This window comes from Diceros bicornis, chromosome 10 (genome assembly GCF_020826845.1).
Source record: "Diceros bicornis minor isolate mBicDic1 chromosome 10, mDicBic1.mat.cur, whole genome shotgun sequence".
Taxonomy (NCBI): domain Eukaryota; kingdom Metazoa; phylum Chordata; class Mammalia; order Perissodactyla; family Rhinocerotidae; genus Diceros; species Diceros bicornis.
This window is the reverse complement of record NC_080749.1, coordinates 83,673,972-83,687,593: the sequence shown is the minus strand read 5'-3', so window position 1 is coordinate 83,687,593 and position 13,622 is coordinate 83,673,972. Positions and strand designations below refer to the sequence as shown.

Genomic DNA, 13,622 nt, shown 5'->3' with positions numbered 1-13,622 from the left:
ATGCTCAGACTCCTGAGACAGAGACAGGCTGGGACTCCTTGTGCCTGATGCTCAGGCCGACGCAAGATCCCACCCACTGTGTTTCCATCTGCGCGTCGCTGGGGTCATGATGAGTATTCAAAGCAAAGTCAATATCCACTTGACATTTTTAGGAAAATTTCACATAAAAATTTGGCTTTTATTCTAGAAATTCTTTTAGTATTTGACGTCTTCATCTCATTTTTATTTTTTGTTTTGTTTCTCCAATTGAGCTTATGACAGTTGCTGACTTCTAGAATGTTGTGTTGGGTCAGGCCTCACCGGTGCAGTAGGCTGTACTGCACATCAGATTCCTAGGGGACCAGGAACACCACACGCATTTGGAAGACAATATCCCAAAGCCGTGCAGTTTGATACCTAAAGCTGAAAGATCCGTGCATATGTTAAGTGACTTTATCAAGGTCTAGATATATAAATATATATGTATATTTATATCCACACACATCATTATATCATTAAAAGGAAAATCATGAAAAGGTAAAGCTTATTTCTAAATTCAGATGATGCAATAACGTGTAAAGATGCAATTAGCATTATCCAATTTTGTAGAAAATATAAAAAATATGTGTCTCAAAAAATTTACCTCTGCTTCCATTTACAGTCTAAATAGAACCATTGATGGGCCGGCCCGTGGCTTAGCGGTTAAGTGCGCACGCTCCGCTACTGGCGGCCCGGGGTTTGGATCCTGGGCGTGCACCGACGCACGGCTTCTCCGGCCATGCTGAGGCCGCGTCCCACATACAGCAACTAGAAGGATGTGCAACTATGACATACAACTATCTACTGGGGCTTTGGGGAAAAAAAAAGGAGGAGGATTGGCAATAGATGTTAGCTCAGGGATGATCTTCCTCACAAAAAATAAAAATAAATAAATAGAACCATTGAGATGCTTCTGCAGGAAGTATGCGTTATTATACAAAAGTGCTTATGATACTCGCAGGAAGGCGCACATTTCCCCTTTGTGTTATTATAGTATTGTATACTTTGTGATGACTCAGCAAACACTAATTGATAAGATTTAAATTTATAGTCTTATCTGTTTTATACCAGTCTTATTTCTTTGAGACTTTTAAGCATAGGATCTATGTTAATGTTTAGGCTACTGTTTGCATTTATTAAACACTGTCACTCTTCATTCAAATATTCCTTATTAAGTTTATATCCTTATTCAATCTGGTATTGAGTATGATCCTGTTTGTAAACTCTCTTTAGCCATTGGCAAGGTGGATTATAAAAATACACTCCATAATTTATGTATAATCTGTGCATGCTTACCAGATTACACCAAACTTCATCAGAGACAAAGTGTGATCACCGCACTGGTGAGGGTGTGGAAAGGCAAGCAAACTGAGTGAGGTGTTGGTCACCTTGTTTTGCTTCTATCTCTGTCAATGATATCAGTGTATCAGATATCAGCAGGAAGCTTCTGATCATTTTACTGTCCGTTTTTTTTTTTTTAATTTGAGAATTGTTGGGAAAATTAGAAAGATCTGCTGTTTGTGACATGCTAAGATTTCCTGAGACAGAGTGCCAACGTCTTCACCCAGTGTTGCGAGTGTCCTAGGAGCTGACTACACTTTGATTGGAGCTTTGCTAAGGAGTCAACTCATTTTGGAAATTAAGATGAACTTTATATGACTTAAGGCTTACTAAAACTAAAACAGCAAGCCCAATGGTCAGTGTGGGGGCGGTTGTTGACATTAACTGAACAGAGTTGTTCAGTATCCAGATCTGGGATAATAGAATTTCAAGAGGCTAGGGGAGCTTAATCAAAAAGAGAAAGTATGTAGAAGGGGTTCCCCAAACCTCTTTAAACTCCAAATGTTGGATTGAAAATCAGTAGCAAACAATTCGTTCAAACTTGTAGTAAAGGAATTAGATTTGAAAGAGCGTCTAATGCTACTTGCTTCCGTGGTGACAGAAAGAGGACATAATACTCTAGTCTTACTCTCTCATTAAATTATTTTCTTTCCATTTGTGAGTGGAATTTCCCATGTACATCTCTGAAATTCTTTTCCCAGCTTCTCTCCCATCCCTCTTTGCCAGCCCTTTGCCCTGCAGTTTTCAAGGATGGGAAGGGAGGGCAGGGAGTGAAGTGATGGGGTTAGGAGGGCATGGATGGGGGTGGGATGTGGGACTATTATTCCTGTTCCTTTATCCCCACCTGGAACCATCATCTAAACTGCTATTTTAAATAATCAGAAAATGAAGGTTGAATTTTAGCAAGTTGTAGGAAAATAAAGAGCAGTGCTTTAGCAAACTCAGGAAAGAGAAGTTCAACATTGTATCTTTATCACACTTGTTTAGATGGTGTCTTCTCAGATGTTGCCTGGGAACCGCAGGGGTCTGTACTGAATCCTTAAGGAATCTCTCTCTCTGTTTCACTCCCTCATGCATGTAAAAGTAATTTTTCTTGATGGGAAAAGATACACAGAGTTCCAGCATTAACTTCCATGAAGGTAGGAAAAAATGTCTAGTTGGTTTATCATTCATTCACTCATTCATTCATTCAACGAGTAGTCATCAAGCATTACTATGTGCCAAGCAGGTGCTGGATGCTGGGCATTCATTTTGAAAGGGGTAGGTTTATGTTTATAAAACACTCTGGCATTGTGTGGAAAGTGGCTTGGAGCAGGGCGGGGGTGAGCAGAGACTGGGTAAGAGCCTGCGGTAGTCTAGGCAAGAAGAGATGGCGGCTTGGCCTGGGTGGGTGGTGACACACTTACTGCGATGAGGAAAGCTGGGAAAGCTGAGCTGGAGGCCGGCAAGTCAAGAGTTCTGTTCTGCACACATGAAGTGTCAGTCTTCTGAGAGACCTCGCAATGGAGACATCAGAGTGTCAGCAACATGGGCAATCTGGAGCTCACGGGAGAGGTCTTAGTACAGAGCAGGTGTTCAACACATACTGGTTCACTTCATTAATTGTTGTCATAAGGAAGACACAGGCTCAGTGTGTCAGTTGCCCAGAAGAGCAGTCATAGAGAAGATAACCTAAGACTTTTAACCTCTAAATCCATCATTCTGATAGCCTTCTCTCACATCCCTGATTCATTCAGGGACCAGACAGATTCTTAATTCCATTCGAGTGAATATTTTCCCATTGTGATTTCCTCTGGACTGTTGACTGCACAGGTCTTTCTATCTAACATCTCAGTGGGCCTCCTCCATGTGCTCTGTTCGTTCAGTCCCTGTATGGATTGAATTCCAACTGTACGCCCAGCAACATGCTAGGAGGCAGGTGCATATCTTTGGCTATTTTTAACATTTCAAGGGACTGGGGCTTAAAAAGAAAACAACCAACCAACAAGAAAACTACCGTGTGTGAGATAGGTTATTCCTCTCCTAGATCTTTTTTGCTGTATTTTAAGATTTATTACTGTAGACTGAGAAACAGAATATCCTGAAATAAGTCTGCCTCTGGACACGTTTTTATTCAGGCAGGAAAATGTTGTTTATTCAAGGTCCTTGTGGCTCTGAAGCAGTGTTAGAGAACAGATAGAGTAAAAAAGGCACAGACCCTCTCCTCTTATGCTCAAGGGAAAGCAGCACAGATGGAGCCACAACATAAATCACGTAACTAAAGTGTGTAACTGACAAAATAAGCCCTTCCCTGTTTTCATTTCCTGTGATCTTATTTATTAATTACACAAAGTTATACTACATGTTGATGCATAGAAAGAGATTTATCATAAGGAATTAGCTCCCATAATTATGGAGGCTGAGAAGTCCCAAGATCTATAGTTAGCAAGCTGGAGACCCAGGAGAGCTGACTTGTGTTCCAGGACAAAAGCTGGCGGGCTCGAGACTCAGGAAGAGCTGCCGTTTCATCCTGAGTCCGAAGGCAGAAGAAAACTGAGGTCCCAGCTGGAAGGCAGTTAGGCAGAAGGAATTCTCTTACTCGGCCTTTGTGTTCTATTCAGACTTTCAGTTGACTGGATGAGGTCCATCCGTATTAGGGAGGGCATTCTGCTTTACTCAGTCTACCTATTCAAATGTTAACCTCATCCAGAAACACCCTCACAGACACACCCAGAATAATGTTTATTCAGTGTTTTTTCAGAATAATATCTGGGCACCGTAGTACAATCAAGTGGACACACAAAATTAACCATTGTATATACTGAATCAGAACTCTGAGGGTGGGACCTACCAATCTGTTTTAAAACTCTCCAGGTGATTCTGATATACACCAGAGTTTGAAAACCGCTGCTTTTGAGTGGGCTCTCTGGCGGCTCAGATGTGTGCTCGGGATCGTGGGAAAACGCCCTTTGAGAACCCACACCCTGGTTGCATTAGTAATTGATCAGGGTAAATAACGGCCATCTCATTTGCCAGCCAGCTTAGAGAAAGGGCATTGTCCTCAGGAACTGAGGAGGGTGGGTGCTGTTTCTTCTCTTTGCTGGATCTTTATCCAGATCAGCTTGAGAACATACAGGTGCTGTCTCTGAAGGCCTCTCCGGTTTGCTGGTTTCAGACCCGCAGTCTTCAGGAAACACGGAGCTGTATCGTGGAGCTGAGCACGTCCGCAGGAGCTTCTCTGCCCTTCTGGATCACATCACCTTGCCCAACGTGAAGTGAAGAGGAGTCCAGGCTCAAAGGCCCCTTGGGGTAATGATGAAATGTATTTTCAAAATCTGTATGAAAAGAATTAAGCCTTCTACCTCTCTTTCAATAGTCTGGTGTGAAGCATGAAGAGAAGTTTTATTTTTTAGTCTCCTTACTCATGTGTCTTAGTTCTTCAGAGTAAACTCTTGAGAGTGACCGGTGGTGGAGAGAAATGAAAAGAAGAGGCACCGTCAGATCGGATGTGCTGAGTTTCCAGCAGAGAGCCATTCTTACTTCAAATATGTTGGTAGTGATATTCAAGTGTGAGATCTACATGAATTTATGCAACTATCTTCTTCAATATCATTTAAATTACTGAACTGATGACCTAATTTTCTATCTAGAAGCTCCTGCTGAGGAATAGGCTTGCAAAGAACCAAATACACACACACACACACACACACACACACACACACACACACACACACACGACTGAGTGCCTGCACAGCTGAGTCTGAATAAACTCTGTGGGTTGTATCAGTGTCAATTTCCTGGTTGCATTATTGTGTTATAGTTATGCGAGATGTCACCATTGAGGGAAACTGGATGAAGGGTATACAGGATGTCTCTGTATTATTTCTTACAACTGTATATGAATCGATAATTATCTCAAAATAAATTTATTTATTGAATTTTAAAACATGAACGTTTCTCACTAAAACCCTGCATCCAATGAGTGTGGCCACAGTACCGTGTGCCTCCTTTCTCTGTATGTGTGATTGGGATACAGATGCTCAACTTAATAATGTCCAAAGTGTGGCTAACATTTTTTGGCTGTTAGAGCACTTAGTGTCTAAGCACCTTCTGTGTACTAATTCATTCAATCCTCCCAACAAACCTCGCACGCAGGAATCTCATTTATGAGAAAACTGAGGCACAAAGAGGGTCAGTAACTTGTCCAAAGTGGCTTGGTCATTTGATGACACTGAGATTCGAGCCCAGCTCCTGAGCCTGTGCTCTGACCACCGCTCTGACTGTCTCTGGATAAATATTGTTACAATTCCGTGTTACACTTAGAGAGGCTGTGGGTTTTTGTTTATATGATGTATAATTTCTAGTTCTCTTTCCAGAGTAAAATAATGTCCAGTTGTACAGGAATCAGACTAGGTTATCCCTGTTCAATCTCTTCCTGATGTTTTTGAATTTGTTTTTCAGCCTATCACAGGTTTTTGATTTTGGTTTTGTTGTTCAGCATTTTCACTCTCCTTACTTTATCCCAGCTTGTTCCTCACAAGTTTGACAAGCACGCCCAAGATAAGCATACCAGCAAGTTACAGCCCCAGGGCCAAGTCCCACCCACTGCCTCTTTCCTGCAGAGTGTGAGCCAGGAGTGGTTGTTACATTTTTTTAAATAATTGAAAAAAATCAAATGAAGAATAATATATGTATTTTTTTTTTTTTGGTGAGAAAGATTAGCCCTGAGCTAACATCTATTGCCAATCCTCCTCTTTTTGCTGAGGAAGATTGGCCCTGGGCTAACATCTGTGCCCATCTTCCTCCACTTTATATGTGGGACGCCGCCACAGCACGGCTTGATGAGCAGTGTGCAGGTCCGCACCCGGGATCCACACCTGCGAACCCCAGGCCCCTGAAGCGGAGCATGTGAACTTAACCACTACGCAACCAGGCTGGCCCTAAGAATAATATTTTTGACACTTGAATATGATATGGATTCAAATTCCAGTGTCCATAAGCTAAGTTTTATTGGAACGCAGCCATGCTCATTTAGTTACATGTTGTCTGTGGCCGCTTTCATTCTACAAAGGCAGAATGGATTAGTTGTGACAGAGACCGGATGGCCCATATATTTACCATCTCACCATTTACAGAAAAAATTGGCCGCCCCTGTTGTGTAGTACCCAGGTAAGGAAGGAGCAGGAGGAGGCTCTTCTGCAGCACTGCAAGAGTGTATCTTTTCAGGTTTATAAGAGGTAATGAGTTTATGTGACAGTTTTTAAGAATATGATGAAAGACATTAGACAAAGTAGCATGAAAGCAAACCTATGAGCCTGTGTGGAAATGGTGGTCAGGGTGGTTGCTTTTAACTAGCTCATTCTCCTAACCAAGCCAAGCTGAGGCCCCCGTTCCTTCCTGGGCTTGCTTCTCCTATTGTTAGGAATCGCTAATCCTCAGATGCAGCTGTGTCTTCTGAGAACCCTGGAGACAAGATTTTTAGCTTAAGGAGGACCCTAAACCTTCAGTGAAAACAGTTACTGAGGCTTCCCTTGTACCTGGAGAAAGCAAATGCATTGCTAACATATCTGAAATTCAAACTAATTGTCAATCATCAGTTGTAACAGTCAGAATGATTGGAGAGATGACAATAATTAGAGTTAAAAAAAGCATTGTGTCCGGAACTCAAATAAATTTGCTAATTGGACTTCTCTGGTATGAACCTTATTCAGGGCTGGTCATTTTGAGGGAAAAGGTGTTTATGGGTTCTTTTCTTATAATGCTGTTAATTTTATTTTCAATTTGCTTTTCAATGCAAAGTGTAACCAATTATAGAGTTTTAATATTTAATCAAATAGAAAATATGCTAATTGGGAAATAATTTATACTTCTGTTTTATTAGAGTTTGGATTATCATTAATGGTAACATTAAATATTGAAATAAAGAGGCTCCAATAAGATTACTTAGGGTCCAGAGCTTTTATTAATTTGTTTTCATTAGAAGAATGCTTTATTTGCCAGTTTTTTGTTTTGTTTTGTTTTTTGCTTCATTCAGTTCAAAATATTTAAAAATATTCTTTCAAACAAGATTCAGTATCACAGACCATTAGTACCTGGTAATCAATAAATCTAGTCCCTTATGTGCCTGCGGATGAGTGATCCAGGGGTCAGTGGCCTGGGAGTCATGCAATGCATTCAAGTTAAATGTATGGTTCTCTGGTCTGTTAACAAGGTCCAGCATTCCAAAACAAGTGATCAAAATTAATAGGAAGAATCTGAGTAGCCCCCATCCCCCGGTCATCTTTGGAAGCTATTTCACCTCTTTCAGAGAGTGGGACGATCTGGAGGTAATGTCACCACTAGAAAGAACATGCTGGCAGCCTGAAAGAGTGAACCCAAGAACTCCCAGAGGATGTGGCTTAATATTTATCTCTGGACATTCCCACCATTTCGAGTAAATAAATGATCAATAGTCAAGAAAAATACATATATTTTATAATTCCAACATGTAAGTTAGCGCTGAGGTTAGATTTATTTTCTCTTTATTTCCAGGCCGCTGGTCACTTTTCCAAAGAACTTTGACCCACTCCTGCGCACGTGTGTGTTTATCAAATCTTCAGCCAACTGTTTCTTCTTTAGGGAGGGGATTCTTAGTTGCTGAGAATATGTCCCTGAAAATAGGGAAAAGGAACTAATCATTAGTCCACCAACTTAATTTCATGTTAATTAAATATTAATAAATTGATTTTATAAAGAAAGTTTGCTGTTTTTGCCACTCTACTATCAAAATTCTGTATAAATTTATTACAGAGGTATATATGTAAATTTGTTTATGCAAAGTTTTGTGTCCTATGCAGTTTAGTTATATAATATAAATTAAGTAAATTATAATAAATATATTTACTTGTTAAGTAATATGTATTAAGATATATTTTTCTGATTAAAAAAGTAAAAATGGTCATTATATAATTTTTAATATAAAAATATAACAAAAAAACTTTCAACCACCCATAATATAATCTTCCAGAGATAACCATAGTTTTATGCACACACACTTCATGTCATAATTTAGTTCACCATTACCCTGTTAGGGGACATTCAGATTATCACCGAATTTTCTGTTACTATAAACAATATTGCAGTGAAGAGCCTCGTGCTGCATCATTAGCTACATCTCTGAATCTCTAAATGTTTCCTTAGAACAGATTTCTAGATGGGTAATTTCTGAATGTGTTGCTTAGGAAATTTCTTGGAGTGAGTAAAGCAGAAAATCAAGCATTTGTGAATCTAATTATTTATATATATATATATTTTTTTTTGTGAGGAGATCAGCCCTGAGCTAACATCCATGCCAATCCTCCTTTTTTTGCTGAGGAAGACTGGCCCTGAGCTAACATCCATGCCTATCTTCCTCCACTTTATGTGGGACGCCGCCTCAGCATGGCCTGACAAGCGGTGCGTCGGTGCGCACCCGGGATCCGAACCCGGCCACCAGCAGCGGAGCCCTCGCACTTAACCGCTGCCCCGGGGCCGGGCCCTAATTATTTATATTTCTGAAACATTGTTTTCTCTTCTGCTTAGTGTTTAAAAATTTGCCAGCTAGTTAGACACCAACAGCAAACATCCTCAAATTATCAATCTAAGTTTTCATTTTCTTGTCATAGAGGAATGCAGAGACTTACAATTTTTCTAGAACATACAAACTACCAGGCTCAGGCAGGCAGGTTTTTCTGTTCCTCTCAGTAGCAGAGCAAGATTTGTTCAATGAAGAAGCCATCATTTTTCACACAAACAATGATATACTTCAGAATCCCTTCATTTGCTTTGAACTCTTTAGTAACCCGTGAGGTAACCTCAACTCTGTTATTTTCTATTCAGGGGTTATCATCAGCCTACTCTTTTCCTAAATCAGTTGATCTCTCCCTCTGTCTCTCTGCCTTCATATAATCCATCATAATTTAGTGGTTAAGTCCGGGTACACGTTCATCACACCTTCTGGGTATTTCAGCATTCAGGTATTAGCTCATATCTTTCTAGACTAAATAACAATGATTTTTTGAGTCTTTTCTCAAATGATGCTATCTCTAGCCCTCAGATTTTTTGGAATTCTCATTTCTGCACCTCCTCTGTTTCTGTTTATCAGTGCTATAAACAACCAGTGTTCATCATCATCATCCAGCTGAGTAAGCCATAACCTTGGGATAAAGCTCATCCAGATTCTTTCCATAGTTAAACATGTGCATTTCTCTTTTATGGAATTACAGAACATTGGAGTGGAGAACCTGAAGAGACTTTATGGGTCATCTAGTTTCCATGCCCTTCTTTGTCAGATAAAGAAACTGAGGGCTAAATACGTTAACTTGCCCAACGTTCCATAGCTATATGATATCTCGTTTTCATATTTGTTGACTCAGTATTAACAAATATGACATATCAACATACAAAATTATATAGGAGTTTTTTGTTTTAGTAAACCATGATTCATAACAACATTCTCAAGCGTATTTAAACCATTTAATTTGAGGACATCAAAATAACAAGAACCTTTTTGCACATTACGTAGACTCTTATTTTAGTTCTTCCTTTCCGCTCTGATGATGTGATTTCCCTGAGAAATATAGAGACAAACAGCTCTTCACCCTCACTCCCATCCCAACCTGGCAGCATGTTAATCCCCAAGGGACAAAAGAAAAAATTAGTAGAGAATCCGCTCAGGTACATCCAGAGCCGAGTTGAGCTACTAGAGACGTAGTCAAGCCTCTCGAGAAGAAATCTCGATGTTCCTGTAACTATTTAACGTTTAGACATGGTGTCTTCTTGACCCAAGGCCTTTTTTGACTATGACTATGCATTCCAAATGGAAAGTCTTGTTTTCTGACCTGCAAACAGTTGTTTATGTCAAACATTAAAATAACTTCAATAAAGTGAAATGTTCCCTCCTGCTACTTGCACAGCCAACTCCAGCTACAGTTTGCAGACCAGCTGGGTCAATAGTAACTCTGTAGCAAGATGAAGGAAGTGGCTTCCAAAGTTGAAGACAAATCTACTGCTTTTTTTTTTTTTAAGAAGATAGAAATGCCTTGTTGCAGTGTGATCAAAAAACTACATGTAGTGTCAGACTATTCTGATAGACTTGTTGCAAGCAAGTAAACTGAAAGCTGTTTTAGAGAAAGACTATTTAATTAATTAACTAATTATTTATTTTTATGTTCAGCTGAACACAAATATTATTATTTTCATTTATTCTGTAGATACTTGAGTAATTCAAGGTGAGTGCAAAATACAAAAAACAAGAAATATTGGTAGTGATTTGAGTATGGCAACTAAATATAATAAGAATGGAAGAAAGGGCCCTATAGTACAGATGAAGAAAATACACAGTCCTTACTGATGCTGATGTCTGGGCATCCTCTGTTCAAAAGATTTTTTAAATATTGGTAACCAACATTTAAGGACACTCATTTTGTGTTCCTACTTTAGTAGCTAAGCTGCTGAAAAAATATTCCCCCTAAAAAAGGAAATTGGTTTAAGTTACAATAACACTTGCCAAAATAATAAATTTATCTATAAATAATAGAAGTGGATTATCTGGTTTTATGGATCAGCAAATCATGAGGATTTTTAGTTACTGAGGTTAAAACAAACTACATATATAAAGGCTCTACAATGTCTTGGGGAAGAGTTGATCTAGAACTATTACTGTTGTTATTTTAATAGCAAGATTACAGGAATATATAAAAATACCCACAATAAAATGTAAAAATGCAAAAATTAGTTATGCCTCAATTTTCCTCTGGTGCGTAAATAATTCTAAGAGTCCCTACCACCCAAACAGCCCTTACTGCAAGCGTTGGAAGCTCATTGGTTGAAACAACACTAAAAACCCAAAAAGAATAAAGCTATCTCCCAGCTTACTCACAGGGGCTCATCTGCCCTCATTCTGATTCTATAAAGGATATTTCTTCTCGTGCCCCCAGAGAAGACTGTATTTGAGTATAATATTTACTTCATTGAAAATCTCTAAATTTGTAGGAAGTTCCAAATTACTGAAAATCAATTGCTCAGCTTGCTGGAAGTTAATTACTTATTTGAGATATGTTCAAAAGCAGCAAGGAGCGAATTTGCAAGCCAGCCGATTTTTCTACCCTTTGCCTCATCAACTAAGTACATCTCAAGGAGCCCCTCCATTCACGTGACAGCAATGTTTTTTTCCTTTCAATTTGAAAAGGAGAGAGCTTGTGTGTTGTGAATTTTCCCCAGGCTTATACTCAAATCTTCCCATTTCTATAGCAAATAAACACAGGTATGACTGCCAATGTTCAGGCTAATGGTAAAAAATAGTGTTAATTGGGGGGCATCCCTTTATACCTTTATGTTGTATTTTGGGAATCAAGCTTTTCCTTACTTGTCTTTCTGACTCCTCCTTGCTGCTGTTCACATGAAGTATGAGGATGAGGACAATATGTTGATGTAAACAGCTACTATGAAATGCAAAAGGAAGTGCTATCTATCTTCCTATCACTTGCATGCTCTTGGGGTTCACCCCTGGGAGGAATATATGTGGCAACGGATTCCCCTAAAGCATTCCCCTCTTCCTCACAATTCAGCACAATCATACTTGATTGACCCTTTCAAAAGACCTGGGACCTGGGGTGACCACCTTGTTTTCTCCCTGCGTGCTGTGGATGCACTGCTGAGATCTTCTCTTCCTCTCCAGCCAATTGCCTCCTTCCCAAGCCATGGTTCCTGGAGAGGACGCAGTCCACATAGATGTCCCAGAAGAGTTGGGCCAGATCCCAAAACAGTGCCCCATGCTTCAAGTTCTCAGATGACTTCAGGTAGATCATAAAATCCCAGAACCCTGAAACAGTGTTAGAAATTCGAGGCTTCCGCATCTCCAGGAGGTGTACTGAAGAAGACTCCCAGCACTGAGGATCAGCTTGGTTAAGAGCCAGCAGGTCTGTCTGGCTATGACAGAAGAAAGGAGACACACAGCATATTCCCACAATGAGCAGGGAGCAGGTGAGGCTCAAGGGTCGGTGGATCCCTCCTCTGTTCCCAGGATTGGCCATGGCCCTGAAACTGCACGGGATGGAAAGATCTCATGTGAGTCCCTACTTGTGCTCCACTCAGTAAAGAAAGTAGTCATGCCTTAAGAACCTTGGTGCCAGCAAAGGGGAAAACATCATTGTCTCTGGGAAAAGTCTTATCCTGCATCCCATATCAAAAGCCCCATTTTGGGGCCAGCCCGGTGGCGCAAGCGGTTAGGTGCGCACGTTCCGCTGCGGTGGCCCGGGGTTCGCCGGTTTGGATCCCGGGTGCGCACCGCCGCACCGCTTGTTAAGCCATGCTGTGGCGGCGTCCCATATAAAGTAGAGGAAGATGGGCATGGATGTTAGCCCAGGGCCAGTCTTCCTCAGCAAAAAGAGGAGGATTGGCATTGGATGTTAGCTCAGGGCTGGTCCTCCTCACACACACACACACAAAAAAAAAGCCCCATTTTATCTAAAATGACTCATTGTCAAGCCAGGTAGTGTAAAATCAAGATATTTAGATTAAGAAATATTTATTCCTAAGATGTATTCCTTTATAAGATGAATAAGTCAACTTAGTTTTCCCTAGTACAGAGAAATATAGTTTAAAGGAGTATTAAGTGAAAATTTAAAATCTTGCTGTATGGCTTCAATTATTCTATAATATCGTAATTTAGCCTAGCTATCCTAATCCAATACTCCCATGTAATTAAGAACTTGAATATGTTTTACCCTTGGATGCTTTCCTATTCAGGGTGAATTTTAATTTTTTAAAAAAGCATAAGAATTGTAAAATGTTATAAGTAAAAATAAACACAGGATAGTGTGCTAAAAGTATGGGAACCAAGGGACATATATTCAACCCATTAGAACAGAATCAAGAGACGTTTTACAAACACCTAAAATGTACTGCAATTCTGATATAACTTTCATAAAGATGATGTTTTCTCATTTGTCTCTTCTTGCTATAAATCTCAAGAATTTTAATGAAAATTTTTTGCCTCTCATTCAACTTTACTGGCTCTCAAAACCTGTTGCAATAAAATCAACGCATCCATATACCACTTTGAAATTATTATGTTATACTTCAGACAAGCGCAATGAGAAATGATGTCCTTAAATTAATAATAACCTAGGTTTTCTTTTTTCCAAGAAGTGAAGCTTATCTGACTCCTCACTGACTATACAAAATGCATATTACACTTAACCAACTCTAACATAAAGAAAAAAAACAGGAGGGTTTACACGGCTCGCTTTCAGTTTTATCTTATA

General features: G+C 39.7%; 2 protein-coding genes across 2 annotated transcripts in view; one reads left to right on the top strand and one right to left on the bottom strand.

Moving 5' to 3' along the window:
• DYTN (dystrotelin) overlaps positions 1-4,617 on the top strand; it is a 59,048-nt gene extending 54,431 nt beyond the window's left edge. Inside the window, 1 exon segment of the mRNA XM_058549692.1 lies at positions 4,514-4,617. Within this exon segment, the coding sequence (XP_058405675.1) occupies positions 4,514-4,617 (104 nt within the window).
• A 3,230-nt stretch (positions 4,618-7,847) lies between these two features.
• Positions 7,848-12,389, bottom strand: FAM237A (family with sequence similarity 237 member A). The gene is made up of 2 exons (XM_058548657.1): positions 11,978-12,389; positions 7,848-7,988 (listed from the first exon to the last, which is right to left on the bottom strand). The coding sequence occupies exons 1-2, from the start codon at positions 12,387-12,389 to the stop codon at positions 7,849-7,851; spliced, it is 552 nt and encodes a 183-aa protein (XP_058404640.1). The 3' UTR covers position 7,848.
• Between the last annotated feature and the right edge of the window lie 1,233 nt (positions 12,390-13,622).

Excerpts from the sequence above, each read along its gene's own strand:
- FAM237A (XM_058548657.1), bottom strand. The coding sequence starts at position 12,389 with ATGGCCAATCCTGGGAACAGAGGAGGGATCCACCGACCCTTGAGCCTC. Across the intron at positions 7,989-11,977 it reads GCACGCAGGGAGAAAACAAG|GGACATATTCTCAGCAACTA; the intron begins GTGGTCACCCCA and ends CCCTATTTTCAG.